We start from the raw sequence: 16,119 nt of genomic DNA, 5'->3' as shown, positions 1-16,119 counted from the left end.
ATGTATCAAGAATATGCATACATATTATGTGTAAACATACATTTTTTGCATTAAAAATTTAATAAAATTGAAAAATAAAAGTTAATGTCTCATGATAATCAAAACTTGGTCACGATTTTTCAAAAAATCATGTTTTTTTAAAAAAAATTGTAAAACTCCAACAATCACTATTTTTCAAAAAATTGATCACTAAAATTTAGTTAATCACACAAATAACATCAATAATCATCGAAATAACATTGTTATCCTCAAAACCCCTTTGAAATCATTCAAAATGATGTCTAATTCGACTGAAAATTTCAATTTGGAGGATTTTTTAACTCTTTTTCTAAAAACGCAAGCCACAACTCCATTTCTTCAAAAAATCGAGCAATAAAAGTTGATTAATCCCACAAATTACACCCAAAATCATATGAAGAACAGTATTAACTTCAAAAATTCTCTGAAATAATTCATAATGGTGCTTTAATTCGTCTAAATTAATAGTTTGGTAAGAAAAAAAAAAGCCATAACTGTTCTTGAGAAAACCGTGACTCAAAATAAAAAATCCACCTCAAATAGAACAAAAAAGATAAATGGGATACAATTTTGATCAATAACATTATAAAGAACCAAAACTCTATGATATGAAAAAAATATTTGCAAAAAATCGATTGGAATCGATTAAATGGCGGAAAAAAATAAGCTCTTACCTGTTTTTCTGAAACTGTAACTTCGAACCCAAATTTGTCTTGTAATTGACCAAAATAAGCGAAAATGATGTATAATTTTTGCTCAATAGCACTATCAGGAGTAAGAACCCTCCAATTTGATAAAAAATAGTGTCATATTTTGTTTGCAATCCAACAAATGGTGGATAACCTAAACAAATTCGTGTTCTTCACAAAACCGATAATTTGTTATCTAAATTCGATCAATTCAAATATAATGATTAATAAAGCTGAAAAGTGATAGTTAATGCCTGAAAGATTCGATCCCAAGCCTGTAAAATCCAATAATTGATCAAAAAAATCCAAATTTTGATGATTTTTTATGTTTTACACTGTTCACCGAATCTTAAACAGTGACTCGAGCGGTCACTGTAGCAAATCTCTAGTTCTTCTCGAGAACCAGGTGACTCCACGTATTTTGTTGGAATAGACACAGGGTAACCAATTCCCGTGTCGACTCGGAGAAGTCCATTGCGACTCGCCGTTTTTTCAAACATTGTTTTGAAACATGATTACTATATGAAAATATGACCTATGTCCATCTGTCATTTTTGCATATATGTATATGATGTATGTCTTTATAATTGCCTGTTTATGTGATTTTTAAATGCATGTTTCGTACACTGAAAACATGCGCTCCATTATAACTTGCAGGTGATTCAAGAAAGTTGGTATGTGAAGAGTGAGGACTTTAAACCGTTGTCAATAGAAAGATTTTATGGTTGTCTATTTATCTTCCACTGTTTACATGGAGGACCTATCTGTGTGTGACTTTCCGATATTGATATGCAAAGCTCTTTTTATATGAAAAGATCTTTAATATAATCATTTATATGGAATACAATCATATTCTAATATTTCTTATAGACATTTATCAAATTTGTAGGCGTGAATCTATTTATCTATAAATATAATCATCAAGCAAAGTGCGGAGCAAGTGCCCCCTTGCTGTTCCTAAAAAAAACATCACCAGAAGCTTGTTTCTTAAAAGAAAGAAGTTTCTATATGGCCTAAGCTTTATGAAAACAAAAATAAAGCCTCACCTCAAATCCTCGTCTTGTAAGCACTTTCAGCAACAATAATCGTCATGATGACTCTAAAATCAATTTTCAACACCGATAATACAATTTTGAAACTCATAAAAATTTACAGATCTTTGAAAACCTATTTTTTAGGTGAATGGTCTAGATAATTTGTTACCATATACACCATTTTTAGATCTTAGAATTCTATTTTTTTTACAACAATAATGTTCAAGCCGAGATAATCCTTGTGACGGTTTTCAAATGCTTAAATTACAATTTTCGATGAGTTATGATGAGGCTTTATTTATTTTGATAGGGTACACCTTTATCAAACCATTTTCGTCCTTGAAAAGCCCTTTAAATAAACTTTTTCCTTTAGATGATAATATGAACTTGTAGTCTACACAAAAAAAAGGATTGTATATAATGAAACTATTTACTTTTTTTATAGGGAGATCATAATTACTTACAATCATCCGATGTAAAATCTAATAACTTAGGTGTGTCACATAGTTTGAAAAAATAATTGGTCAATTAAATAAGTACAGCCACTCAATTTCACATCCAATGGTTAATATTAATTATAACCACGTAAAAGGTAAATAGTCTCATTATATACTTTTTAATAAAAAAAAAAAAGGATGTGATTTGTATAGGCCTTGGTTCTAAGCAATCAAAACAAAGCCCACCTTTAAATAGTATCTAGAAATGTGGTTTCAATACTCAAAATATTTTTGATAGCTTTAAAATATATTTTTATTTTTATTTATAAATTTTAAAGCTTCAAAAATAATAATAATAATAATAATAATAAACTGTAAAATATTGATCCGGTAGGAAGTAGGTCTCCTCAGCGTTGACACTGCCTCCACAGGAAGGAAGCAAAGCACAAAGAGAAGAGCCGTTCGTTAAGTACAACCCACCCCTGTATCATACAGAGCAAAGCATAGACAACAAATTTCAGGCGATTTAGAGAGAGAGATGGAGCAGAGCATGAAGGGATTGGTAATTGGCATGGTGGGCGTGGCCATATCCTTCTTTGCCTACTCACAAACCGTCATGTCCACCACCCAGTGCCTTACGATAGGCTTGATCGTTTTGATGGCGGGTCTCTGCGTCAAAGAAGGTTTCCTGCCTTCCTAATACCATCCATCTGATTTCTTCTACGATAGGCTTGATCGTTTTGATGGCGGGTCTCTGCGTCAAAGAAGGTTTCCTGCCTTCCTAATACCATCCATCTGATTTCTTCACTTTTTTTTTATCTTTGATGAATGAAAGGAACGGGTCTGAGAAGTTGTGGGATGGATTTTGTCTGCATGTAACCACTGTTTAATTGTTTGATGGTATATTGTTGTTTTAGTAGATATGTTGATGATATATTGTTGTTTTAGTATTCACTCTAAATGTGGAATGCTACTTTGTAATAAAAATCCCCATTTCTTGATCCTAGTAATCTCATGAGCATTATATGTGATTGATTGTGAATTCATTCCTATCATCTATCTGTGTTTCTCTTACTGTTTGAGATTTTGAAATTCTCAACTATTTTACTCTAGGGAGTGTTTTAGGGATGTTCACAAGTGAAGGTAACTGTCATAAGTTTAGAAATTTGATAAAGTGACTGGTTTGAATCTGCGATGTTGTTGACGAGTCTTGATCGTTCGATATTTGGATTGCATTAAGCTTACTCTTCTTTTAATAATTCAGTGTGTATGTATGAGTTTCTTTGTATCAAAAGATGATTATTTAACTTGATGTTGATAGTGGGTATTAATAATGCTCAAGACATGTAATCTGGTCTACACTTAAATTTTCACAGCTTGGGTTTTGGGTAAACTAATACAGTGGGCATTAGCTTTTAGCAATGTTGTTATTTTTATACTTTCAGTTCTCACTTTGCAGTTTGTTCTCTCTTTCTCGGGTTTTCTTTAGTTGTTCTACGAAATAATCCCAAGGCATACAACTCTTATCATGCCATCAATACAGAAAAATCTTCAGCCAGATATCTTCATAACAATGGCATCTTCAAACAAGACCCTTCCATTTTTTGTATTTTTTGAGCTGGGAGTATTTGATTACTTGTTTACTCTTGGGAAAGCCATTACCTTTAATGACATTCTAACTGTTCTTTTTCTTTCATTTCCCTTCTAACTGCAATGTATTATCCTCTTCATCTTGTTGATGCTTCAATCACTTGTGCTTCATTGCTCTTTTGTGAATATTTATGTACATCAAACTTTGCATCTACATTAATCCTTGTATTGCATGCATTCTTCTTTCTCTACCTTTTCTTTCCACTGTCCTCCCTTTTCTTTTTCTTTTTTTGGGATTGCAAACTTTGTTTTTCTTTTTACTGCAACAAAGTTTTTACAATGTATGATGGAGGCCAACACCATGGGGTTTAACCTTGAGTTCATACACAAAAGAATCAGTGCTTAACAAAGCACACTATACTTTTGTTAAAAAAAAAAAAGAAGCACACTATACATATAAAAAGAAGCCCAAATACTCAAAGAGTGCTGGATCATAGCTCAAAAAGTTGCTGGGATGGTTACGCTGATGTCTCGTGATCTAGTTTACCTCTCACCACATATGTCGAAAGGAGGTGCGAATACGCCTGCATAGATAGAAAATCTGCTAAAAAATGTACGCAACACGTCATGGACAGGTGGATGCACCTGAGACCTATTCATCCTGTTCTCTTCTTGAGTTATCCTTTTGGTTTTCGAGAAATTTATCAAAATATATGTAACTTTTCGACAATTTAACAGTTTGCACTTTTTCAACTATTCCAACAATGGCCATGTGTATTTTGATGGCTATTTTGAAATTAAATCAAAAGGTATAGGTAAAATGTTAAATAGTCGATCTCTGACGTGTATTCTAGATATAATTTGACTATATAATCAGCACGAACGGGTGCTATATCTCTCTATTCCAATGTCATCCGCTCATCTACTAGAACCTTCTCAGCTGTATTGTTACATAATTTGTCTTCATGGATTGTTCTATCTAGGAAATCATCATGTTTCGCATTCCTTGGAAAGGCATAACCTGGAACGACATTTTTCACTGTGCAGATGATTTGTCTCCCCCATATCTGGTAAGTTACATAGCTCTCTCTCGATTTGACAGTCCCGTACCCTTCTTACTTCCAGTTGTAGTTTCATCAGAGTTCAAGACAGGCATTGACTGAACAGACTGGGTACCATTGCTCCCATAAACTTCCACAACTGCATCATCTCAGGCTTCTTTTGTAGTTTGTGACAAACCATCTGTTGAGTATGATAGAAGGAACTATTTGGTAAATTCCTCCCTAGAATGTCTTACAAATGTGTCATCATCATCATTTTAGCCTTTTCTCAATTAATTGGGGTCGGCTGTCTTTCAAATGTGCGATCGACAAAATTCTTTTCCTCTTCATTTTCAAGGGTTTTTCAAATTCATTAACAACCACTATTGCTTCTATCAAATTCTGGAATCTAGTTCAACAATAACCTGCTCTGGATCATTAACAGCCAATAGACCTCAAACCAAGGCTTGTATACTCAAGTTCAAATTTGAAGAGCCATTCAACAATTCTTTTGACCTATTGAGTTGGATGGTATCTATGCCCCAATTTCTATTCTCAGATTTGCAATGAATAAAACTTGGTAATCTATTCAGATTTTTGCTCCAGCTCTCTCGTTAAATTGATGCTCCTATTGACTTACTATCAACAATTTCCAATTTTAGATATAGTCTTTACCATAACATGCATGTTCCCTTTATGCTTCAATGCTTGACAATCATGCAATACTGTGATTTTTGATTCGAGGTCGCACTCTCCCTTTCTGAACTGTACATCTTATATATGAGGAAGCAAATGCTCACATAAACCTATTCAAATGGATTTCCGAAAATGGATGCTTATTTTGATAAAAAGTTAGCTGTAATGCTTTGCATATGTTTTTAGTATCTTTATGTGGCCTATGCTATTGTCATATGATTGCTATACTCTAGTTCAAAATGGAAAAGGCGATGGTAAATGGCATTGGGCAATAATATTGGATGGGGTTATAGAAAATGAATACAATAAAAAAATACTCACAGAGGTCAGAATACATACTTAATAGAAATAAGGGTAATAATATGCTCTTTTGAAACTTGAGCAGAATTTTCTGATGGACTGCAGTATAGGTTAGAATGGCCGAACATGAAATATATCTAGTTTGCAGGATGCTCCAATCTAGAGCTTCTGTGTGAGAACTAATGTCAGAAATTTTCAAACCAAACTAATCCTAGTGCATTTTTAAATTTTTCTTGAACTGCTGTAGTAAACTTCTGCTACCAGTAATGTTGGCCAAACTTCAACTTTTGAAACGTCAGTAGGTCTTTTAAAGTGGTGCCCACTGGAATGTGAATCATTCTTCTTTATATGATATTTTATTAACATATGTTCTCACTTCTGGTATTTGTTTAGTGTTTTTTATGACATTTTACTTTTTGATTGGCTTTATGCCTGATTTAACACTTAATTGTCACCTGGTGTGCATTGGTGAGTAGAGGAGCATCTAGTCTCCCACAAAAAAGATTCCCTTTTTGGGTTGGATTTGAGGGGCTGAATTCTGAAGAGTTATGGATGAACTGGTCGACAAAAAAGTTTCCCTTTTTAGGTTTGGATTCGAGCGACTGGATTCTAGAGAGTTATGGATGAACCGGTTAAAATGAGGTTAACTCAGTGACAACAAAAGGTGGGGAGGGATCGAAGGGGTTAGGAGAGTGCTCCTAGATTGTTATCTGCTCAGACTATTGGTACATTCACATGGTTGAATTATTTATGGCAATATTTATTCTTGTATTTGTGGGGAGGAGAAACTCAACCTTGGCCAGTCCTGAGCTCAGATGAGAAAGGATAAGGGTTGTGTCAGGTTGGCAACTAATGTAAAACTTTTGTCACATCTCTATATAAATTAGCCAACCCCAACTACTTGGGATAAGGCTTAGATGATGATGATGATGGTGATAAAGTTTCTCTGTACATTATCTAATACTCACATCATTTTTTCAAGCCCTTTTTGAATTATGGATTTGCAACCTCATCGAAATAAGTGGTCGTTGAAGGTGAACTCAAATGTGAACGTTCCCTTCGGAATGGTAAGATTTGCATATTAATATTACCTTAAAATGCCTCACAGCATTTTGTCTTCATTAGATTTATGGTTTGCAAATAAGTTGTTGATGAAGGTGAATATCACATTCGAGATGGTATTATTTCAAGAAAGAAATTCAAATCCTCTTTCTATCCCCAACTAGAACCATGGATGGTTCCTTCCCCACTCAAAATATTGTGATTTGATGTGCGTGTGGGGGAGAGAGAGCGAGCGTTTTTGCTCTTCCAAGTGCATAGGCTACAAATATCCTATGGAATTGGTCATAACCAGAGACTCTCAACTCGAGTAGCTACCAGTGAAAAATTGAACCGGAACGATTAATTGGACATAGGGCTAGAAGCGGTTACTTAGTACTACCTGGTAAACCAACCGGTTCAATCAGACTAACCGAATAAGTCTCGGACGGTCAAAAAAGTGTCAAAAAAATTTTAAAAATACAAAAACAAAAAACTAATAAAATATAAAAAATATATTTAAAACATGATTAAACAAAGTACATCCAAATGAAGTTGAAAATTGATGAAAAAGATGGATTTTAAATAATCGATTTGTGCCCAAGGATATTTTTGAAATTTTCTTAAAAAATGGGAAAATGTAAAAATAAGTTTTAATGACCAAAACAATTTCCAATCTTTACGAAAATGATGAAAAAAATTAAAAAATTCATTACAAATAAAATCCCTTATTTTTTAGGATTTTAAATAATTTATTTTAAATTTACCCAAATCAACTGCAAACGGTGGCCAGTTCCAATCTAAGTGATTCCAATTTGAACCGCCTGATTTTTCCTACACTGGTCGCTACCTAACGCGATCCGTTTTAGAAGAGTCCTATTTGGTTGTTAACTTCAAACGTAAATCACACGTGCGCCCCCAAAAATCCTAAATTGAGCCTAATGCGAAATAAACATGCAACTTTTGCGAAGTAGTAGTTTCTTATTAAAGAATTCCTATAGTTGGGTTCAGAGCAAAATGGGTCCTCATACCCTAATTAAGTGCTCATCTCCAAAACTATTTCTCAATACTTGCTGCACTTTGGCCCCACGTTCATTTAAAGATTGTATTTCTCAGGATAACTCCCAATAGCATGAAAAAGTAGAAATAAAATAAAAATAACGATAAAGAAAAATATTTATACACCATTAAGCGCCGCAAATTGTAGAATTAAGGTGCACTTAAAAATACATAGAAAAAAGCTGTTTCAATATTGACATCCTGTCATCGAGATATTTGGATAGAGGAAAAAAAAAAGATTTTGAAGTCCCCAAAATAAATACAATTCATAATACACTACTATCTGAATCGCTCATTTTCAAGATTTTCATGCGTTCATAGATTTGCTTGATTTGAACTTTGAACATTAAAATTTCATAATCAAAGACGACACGCTACGAGACAAGAAACCCTCACAGAAGCTTAAACCTACACCCTACTCCAAGCAAACGTGTGCAAAAGCCGGATTTATCTGTAAGTATCCCAATACTTCGTACATAACTGGCATCACGACATTGCTTTGGCATAAGGATGCATGAAAGTTACCTCATTTTTCACCAAGTATGTTCCTGGGAAAAACATAAGCTGAAAAGTGGCAATTTAATTTTCAACTCAACATTTGAGGGACGATTTTCCATTCTGACAATATAGATGAAAGGAAGAAGCTAATTGCTCCAAACCATACCAATTTGATAATCAAGTCAAACGATAAGCACTCATTCCCTCCAGGGATAACAAACACTTCCCATGGCCACTGAAATCTTTCATTTTAAAAGCTAAAATCTCATCACCAGATTAAAATAATTTACAATTGTCAGGTGCTAGAAAAGGGATAGGACACTACTAAGATATAGGTGTCATGACCAACCAGCTGATCTGGCTTGTGGCAATAAAGAAAACATGCGAAACCATCTGAAAACAAAACCAATTTCCAAGACAATTGAAAATAAAATAAATTTGAGCAAAGAGGAACAATTCGATAACAAATAAAAACCCAAAATTCTCTTGTCAACTTTCAATGAATAAAATCTTGTTTACATAACCAAAAAATAGGGGGAATGCTAGCAAATCCCCTGGCCTCCGCTCCCATATAATTTTACCAAAAACCCCACCACCACTAAATACACCTTGGGCTATCACTGATTAATATACACTCTATAGTATACTGACCAACTTCCCCTAGTTCAGTAAAACTGGACCAGGTTCATTGACAAACATCCCCGGAACCACCCTGCCCGGAAATGGGAAAATTGCTCTCTAACAAATTCAACTCACTCCGAGAAAGGGAGGGAGGGCCAACTCATAAAGGCCCAAATCTTCCCCCACCAGAAAAAAGAATAAAACCCACCGGATGCTTTCTGAGCACTAGGAGGGCATGATACCAATACCACAAGACAAGACAAAACCCTCGCCACGACAAGTGCAAAACGTGCACTTGTGGTTTATTACCAAAACCACAGAGCTCATTTCTTGTTCTCCTCCTTTATCTTGCTTCCTTTATTCATTCTTTTGGATAGAGAAAACAAGTGTTGTGCCAGATCTAAACCTAAGTTCATCAGGTAGACACTCAACTGCCTTGAACAGAAGCCAAACACTGGCCCAACATTACCAAATCAACAAATGGGGGAAGACTTGTAATCCATCCCTCAAGTACTAACATACATGCTGACACAATCGAGAGCATCGACTGACGTGCTAATTTTATGAGCATGCAGCTTTTTCGGCCTTCTCCTTCTCCATCTCTACTCTCCGCTCTTCTGCATGCTGAGCTACACCACTGGCAAGAGCTTGGTAGTGAAAGTCTAAGGACTGCATTAGATTCTGAAACCTCATAGGGTTGGATGCTGACATGGCTGGTTAACACATTAACAATTTTTTGTTATAAAGTGATATCCGCCATATAAATCAGGAAATATAAAAAAGAAAAGAAAAGAAAGGAGGAATCACTATACCAATATATTTACATTCAATTTTTTAAGGGACTGAGTACTCGTATTTGCATAAACAATTTTCTTTTCTTTTTTTGAAGGATTGCTTAAACAATTTTCTTGATAATCATAATATCATAAAGGTTGCCGTAGTAGAAATATAGCAGTACTAGTGGCAGTGATAAGAAGCATCACCAGTAGCAATAAGAACAAAAGTAAACTATAAGCACAAGAATTCAGTATGAGCAATGAGGCCCCAACAGATCAAATGAAGAACGAATGACAAGGATGGTACACATGATCACAAGACATCATGGATGTACACAAGGTCCATTGGCATCCAATTAATAGGTTGGACAATAAGAGCAGGACCCAAAAACAAGTCATGTCAAGGTGGGTCTCCATTTTTTATGCATCACAATCCAACCCATTGCTTGGATGGTTATGACCCTTATGACTGCAACTTTGATGTGTCATGTGGATCATAGTACAGGTTCCCATCAAGCAATAGATCTCTCCATCTGTGTGGGGAAGAGGGTAAGAGAGACAATGTTCTCAGAAAGGGAAAGAAAGTGGAACTCAGAGCCAGAGAATAAGCAGAGAATTAGGTAGTTAAAAGATGAGGTCAAATGGAAAGTGGCTATTTACTCATGCAAAATATACGAGGGGTGTAGATCGATGGTTGGAATTTGGGAGGTCAAAGGCTTGGAAGGAGGAGATTGATTCAGAAGGCCTTCCAATGGACACTTCCAATGAAATGCCTGTATCATTTGTTTTCTATAGAAGTCAATAGTTAATGGGTGCAGTTGGCATACGGATGCATCCGTAGGTGTAGAGGTAAGGTGCATCTTCAAATTTTATCATGGTCTATAATTTCGATGCAAAATGTTCTTAGGATTATCTAAAAATCTATTTTTATATCTAAATATAAAATTTTAAATTTCAAAAATGGCTAAAATCAAGTAGATCTATAAACATATGAAAATCTTGAAAATGGACGGTGTAGATAATATGTTGTAAAATGCACTATTTTTTAGACTTAAAATCTTTTTATTTTTCATAGTCATACATCTCAATGTCGAGATGATCAATCAAAGGGTTTTTCAACATTAAAACTACCTTTTCCGATGGATTTTTGAGAGGCATCAGTAGTTCTACATTATAAGGTAGCATCCTTATATAAACTTTTTCCTTAGTTAACGAGGAAACAAAGGAAGAAACAGAAATGTGTCTTCTAACAACATTATCAGGTTTTTCCAAGAGGGAATGGCTTATGTGGACACCATGCAAAAGATGGAAGGCTTGCAATTACACGTATAAGGTTTGAACTGCAAGGAAGGTACCTTTCACAGTGTTCGCAAATAAAACAAAGGGATCCACCTCATCAATAGGAGATTGAAACTCCTCATCATCACTGAAATCATCATCTGAATCATCATCATCATCATTCGGGTGAAAAGACTTTGCCTACATTCAGAAAAATAAAAGAAACACATCAAACTATCCAGTTACCAAACAACAGTGTACATAAAGTGAATTACAGTTGACAAACAAGACAGCACACAATAACTATACAAGACAGATAAAATGTAGAAGCAGTTACCAAACAATACAATATACAGCAAGTTAAAAGAACCTATCAAACAATAAAGTATGCATTGAGTAGAAAGATAACCAAAATCTACAAGGGGAAGGAATGAGGAGAGTACACAAACAAAACAAAAAAAAGATAATTTAGGAAACTTGATTGTGTGTGTGCATGCATGCATTGTGGGTATTTTTTCTTTTCAAATACGAATTAGTGATGTGATGCAGGACGAAAGTATTCTAATTTTTTAATTTTTACCAATTTCAAGAGATATAAGCTTATAAGGTTGGATGTCACATTTTGAGAGACTGTTATTTAGAATGACTTTATTTATGATAGAAAAAGTTCTCCTCTTAGTCCATGTTCTTTCTCCATTATTGTTGATTTTGCTTGTTTAAGGTTCAAGAAAAGGATGGATTTAATTTCCCAGCTTTCCTTCCAGCATCATGACGGGTCACAAGCAAAACTATGAGATAAAAACTCAACCGAAGGGCCTAAGATTGGCGGTACATGTGTGCTTGGTGGGCATTTTGTTTTTCATAAGCAAATCAGGGCCAGATAAGGTTTAGAACACAACCAAGATCTACCTAAATAGCAAAACACGCTTATCCAATATAATCAAAAACTCGGATAGCTTTGCATGTTTGAAGTGAAACTCACACTCCACATACTCAGTAATAGCTGGACCCTAGCATCTTTTGAGTAAATTTAAGTGATTAAAAGTAATACAAGAATGCATAATGCATAATGCATCACTGATAAAAAAACCCTTGTAATTTCATTGTCACCTTAAATTTTATCTATACATTTATCTTGATAATTTAAAAAACTATGTATCATAGAGGCATATTAAGTATGTATCATAGAGGCATCTTTTGTTTCTCTTCTTCTCTTTATCTTTTCTATTTAGGCTTCAGACGTTCTTGGCCATTAATAACAATATGGCCATTAATAAAAAAATTGGCAAAGCATAACCGAGAAAATACATGATTTCTTGTTTCACAAACCTGGGCTGCTAACTTCTGAAGCCTAAGACTATCAGCGTCATCGCCATCCTCATCATCAACTCCCATTTCCTTATCCGATCCATCATCTTCCCCATCATCATCATCTGTTTTGAAACCATCCATATCATCATCATCGGCTTCTTCCTCTTTTGCAGCTTCTGCTCAGTTTCCAACAAATGTTAACACGCAAGAATGTGTGGGAGAGAGATAAAGAGGGGGTTTAGGGGGTGGTTAGGAGGCCACCCTGTAAAAGGGAAAAGAAAAGCCACCTTTTGAACTACAATCCCAAGGTTATCTTAATGAGGACCTGAATGCAACAAGGAGACACTAACATTCATAATTAAGGCATAAATGATGAAAGGGACCCATTGACAAACCTGCTACTTGTTCCTTGTAAGCAACAAGCAGATCAAGTGTTGCTCGGAACACACGACCTACTGCATGCTCAGGCAAGTGCTCCACAGGTAATGCAAGAAGTGAAGTTAATCCCAAGCAGCAAACCTTTTTATCATGTTCCCTGAAATGACCAAAGAACTTGAATCCCATCCAAAATAGCATAGCAATACACGACAAATAAGCTACTCAAAATATTAAAAAAAAAAATACCTTCTAAAATACACACGTACACCACTCTTTTTAACTTGTTGAAGCATCTGAAACCAGAGTTCGAAGATTTCCGTAGCAACCCCAAGTTTTTGCAATGCACTGAATGTCAACATGGCATTATAGTATAGCGCATTGGCAATCTGCAAAGTCAACTTTCCTTGTTATTCACTCATACACAAACGAAACAAGAAAATTATGATACCTGTCCATGGTCATAATAGAACAAAATAAAACGAGAGAAACATGCTGCTTACGCTACTAACAAATTTTCTAGCATGTAACATTTCTTTTTTAAGTTATTTATATTTAATAAGTACATAACTACATACATGTATACTTATTTTTCCAATTTATCACCAAACGACCCAAGTATGATTCCTGGGAGTCCCAGGAAAAAACAACTGGTTCCTCATAGCTTTCAGCTACCCTGATAGTGAACTAAGGAAATATTCCTTAATGAGTAATAGGAAGTTCAAGATTTTGGTATCAAGAAAAGTTATTGGAACAATGGCATTCCATCAGTGATGGTGGGATGTGACATCTCAAACCAGGTGTCAACTAGCAAGGTCATATCACCTTGTTAATCATCATCATCATTATCCAAGCCTTATCCCAATTATCCTGGGTCAGCTATATGCATCTTGCTCCTCCATCCTTCTCTATAGAAGGCCATACCCTCAGTACAACCAAAAGTCACGATATCTTTCCTCACGACTTCTATCCATGTTCTTTTGGGTCTTCCCCATGCCCTTTTTGGGCACCCATGCTGTTAGGCTAGAGGACAGCAATTTGCTCAATCCTTTTATACGATTGGAGACTACCAAGTAAGTCAACCCCCTCCAATGTCACCATGAGGTAAGAAGGTCACCTTCTTTGTTCATTGCATATCTTTTGCTTCCTCACTCTCTCTAGCTCCTTATAACTACATCTCCTCTCCACATCTATAATTCTCTCCTTCTACCATACCTCTCTTTCTACCTCCTCAACCCAGTTTGCCTCCTACTCTACCTCCCTCTATTTCACCTACTCTTCTTTGCTCTTTTAATCATTGTACCACGTCCCCACTACCTGTACAGATAGCATGTGCTCATGTTTATATGTAAAAGCGCAGCTCAGAAAGGTGGTTATTCTCGTTTGAGGCCAGGGATGACTGACAAGGTGGACTACTTGTAGATAGCCTCATAGTGGTGGACTGCCTGGGTGGACCGCTTGCAGATAGACTCATAGAGCTGGACTGCCACGGTCGACGGCCCCCGAAACTTTGTAGTACATTACCCAGCCTCCTCCATCCCTCCCTTTCTATCTCTCCTGCCTCTAGCTCTCCCTTCCAAGCCCCCCTCCTCCCCCCTCCCTTTTCTTTCCCCTTTTACTACTTTCTTCTCCTCTTCTTCGCAATCTGCCAGCTAGAGAAGTTTTGGACTCGACTCCTTTTCGTTCATATTATTAGGCCAAAGAGGTTTCTTGGTTTTGTTTCTTTACTTCTGGTTTCATTTTTATAGATCCAAATGGGTGTTTCTTGTTTGTAGGCCCCTGTTTTCATTCATAATATTAGGCCAAAGGGGTTTCTTTATTCTATGCCCAGCCCAAGTTTTTCCACTAGGGCATACTTTTTTATAGAGCTCCCGGTTTGTGGCAAGCCATTTTTGTCATGAAATTATCATATTCTAAGTCATCATCATCATCACCCAAGTATCATCCCAACTATTTGCGGTTGACTACACAAATCTTGTTCCTTCATTCTGCTCTATCAAGGGTCATACCCTCAGTCAGACCATAAGTCACCGTATCTCTTCTTACTACTTCCATCTATATCCTTTTTGGGCCGTCCCCTTGGCCTGTTGGAGCCTTCCACTTGAACCAAATCGCCCGTCATAAATAATGTTGTATTAAATCTACCCTTCATATGGCCAGCCCAACCTAGGTCTACTTTCCCTCATCTTATCACCTATTGGAACCAACCCTAAATTCCCTCGAAAGTATTAATTTCGAATTCTATTATTTCTCGTCTTCTCAACATCCTCATCTCCACTACCCTCATCCTATGCATATATTGTTTCTTGACCACACATCATTCTGTCCCATAAAGCATGTCGTCCTATAGAAATTTCCATTTAGATTCATTGATATGTGGTAATCACATAAAACTACAAATGCACATCTCCACTTCGCCCTGTAATTATCATACTCTAAGAAATGCAATCAAATATGCATCAAAAAAAGAAAAAAGTAAAGCAGTAACTACAAGATAATCTACCAAAACAAATGAGTAACAAAGGTCTGAGGATGTCAATGATGCTCCGAAATGATCTGACCTACACCGATCAGGTAGTGGTTTGCCAATGCATATGAAATTAGTGATTTCTCAAGCTGTATTTCTCAATTATTACTAGAAAGTTCACGATTTTGGTACAGCATAAATTATTGGAAAATTGGGAATACATCAGTGACAGTGAGATGTGACATTTCAAAGTAGGTACCAACTAGCAAGGTCCTATCACCTTGCTAACCAAAAAGGAAAAATCAACTAGCAAGGTCCTTGAAGGGTTTAGTAAAGACGAGGGCTCACATCTTTTTTCAGACCTCCTAAGAGAAACAAAACGATGTGGTAAAAACCTCATTGGGTCTGCTCACACAACAAGATGGTAATAGAGGAAATGGTCTATACAGGGAATGGTGGGCTTCTAGTGGTTCCAACAGCAGCAAGGAGCTCACAATTTCTAAGTCCTTGTGTGCGGCAAGGAGCTGAAGTAATGTAACAATTAATGCAGAGGGATATGCTACCTCATGGTAAGTAGCAAAACCATATGCAGAGGGGTTTGCTTGAAAAAGAGAGATTAAGGGGGACACAATCAGGCGGCAGAACTTGTGAATCAGTGAGAATATGTAGGAAGCACAAAACTTGCGAAGTAACAACTTTAATTGCAGAATAGTCTGTCAGTATAGTTGCCCACTCTCCCCAACAATTCTTTGTTTATCCTTTTTAACCCATTGAAGAAATATGGCATCCATCAACAAGGAAACCAACTAAAAACCATGTAAAATAAGAGAATATGTGAGCAGGAAAGCTTTATAAGTATCCTAGTGGAGTTCATCTGTATAACAAGTAAAGC

General features: G+C 35.9%; 1 protein-coding gene and 1 long non-coding RNA gene across 2 annotated transcripts in view; one reads left to right on the top strand and one right to left on the bottom strand.

Moving 5' to 3' along the window:
- The first annotated feature begins 2,564 nt into the window (after positions 1–2,564).
- Positions 2,565–6,945, top strand: LOC148781684 (uncharacterized). Its single transcript, XR_016058096.1, has 2 exons — positions 2,565–4,838; positions 6,281–6,945. It is a non-coding gene; the product is annotated as an uncharacterized LOC148781684 (long non-coding RNA).
- Positions 6,946–8,867: 1,922 nt separating this feature from the next.
- Positions 8,868–16,119, bottom strand: part of SAD2 (ARM repeat superfamily protein) — a 43,931-nt gene continuing 36,679 nt past the window's right edge. Inside the window, exons 18-22 of the mRNA XM_006850216.4 lie at positions 13,010–13,149; positions 12,781–12,920; positions 12,404–12,561; positions 11,152–11,275; positions 8,868–9,733 (exon numbers count right to left, since the gene is read on the bottom strand). Coding sequence (XP_006850279.1) covers positions 9,582–9,733; positions 11,152–11,275; positions 12,404–12,561; positions 12,781–12,920; positions 13,010–13,149 — 714 coding nt within the window. The 3' untranslated portion in view covers positions 8,868–9,581. The remainder of the gene's footprint in view (positions 9,734–11,151; positions 11,276–12,403; positions 12,562–12,780; positions 12,921–13,009; positions 13,150–16,119) is intronic.

The sequence above is a fragment of the Amborella trichopoda genome, chromosome 6, assembly GCF_054954075.1.
Source record: "Amborella trichopoda isolate Santa Cruz 75 chromosome 6, AtrichopodaSantaCruz75HAP2 v2.0, whole genome shotgun sequence".
Classification (NCBI taxonomy): domain Eukaryota; kingdom Viridiplantae; phylum Streptophyta; class Magnoliopsida; order Amborellales; family Amborellaceae; genus Amborella; species Amborella trichopoda.
This window is presented reverse-complemented; position numbering and strand designations above follow the sequence as displayed.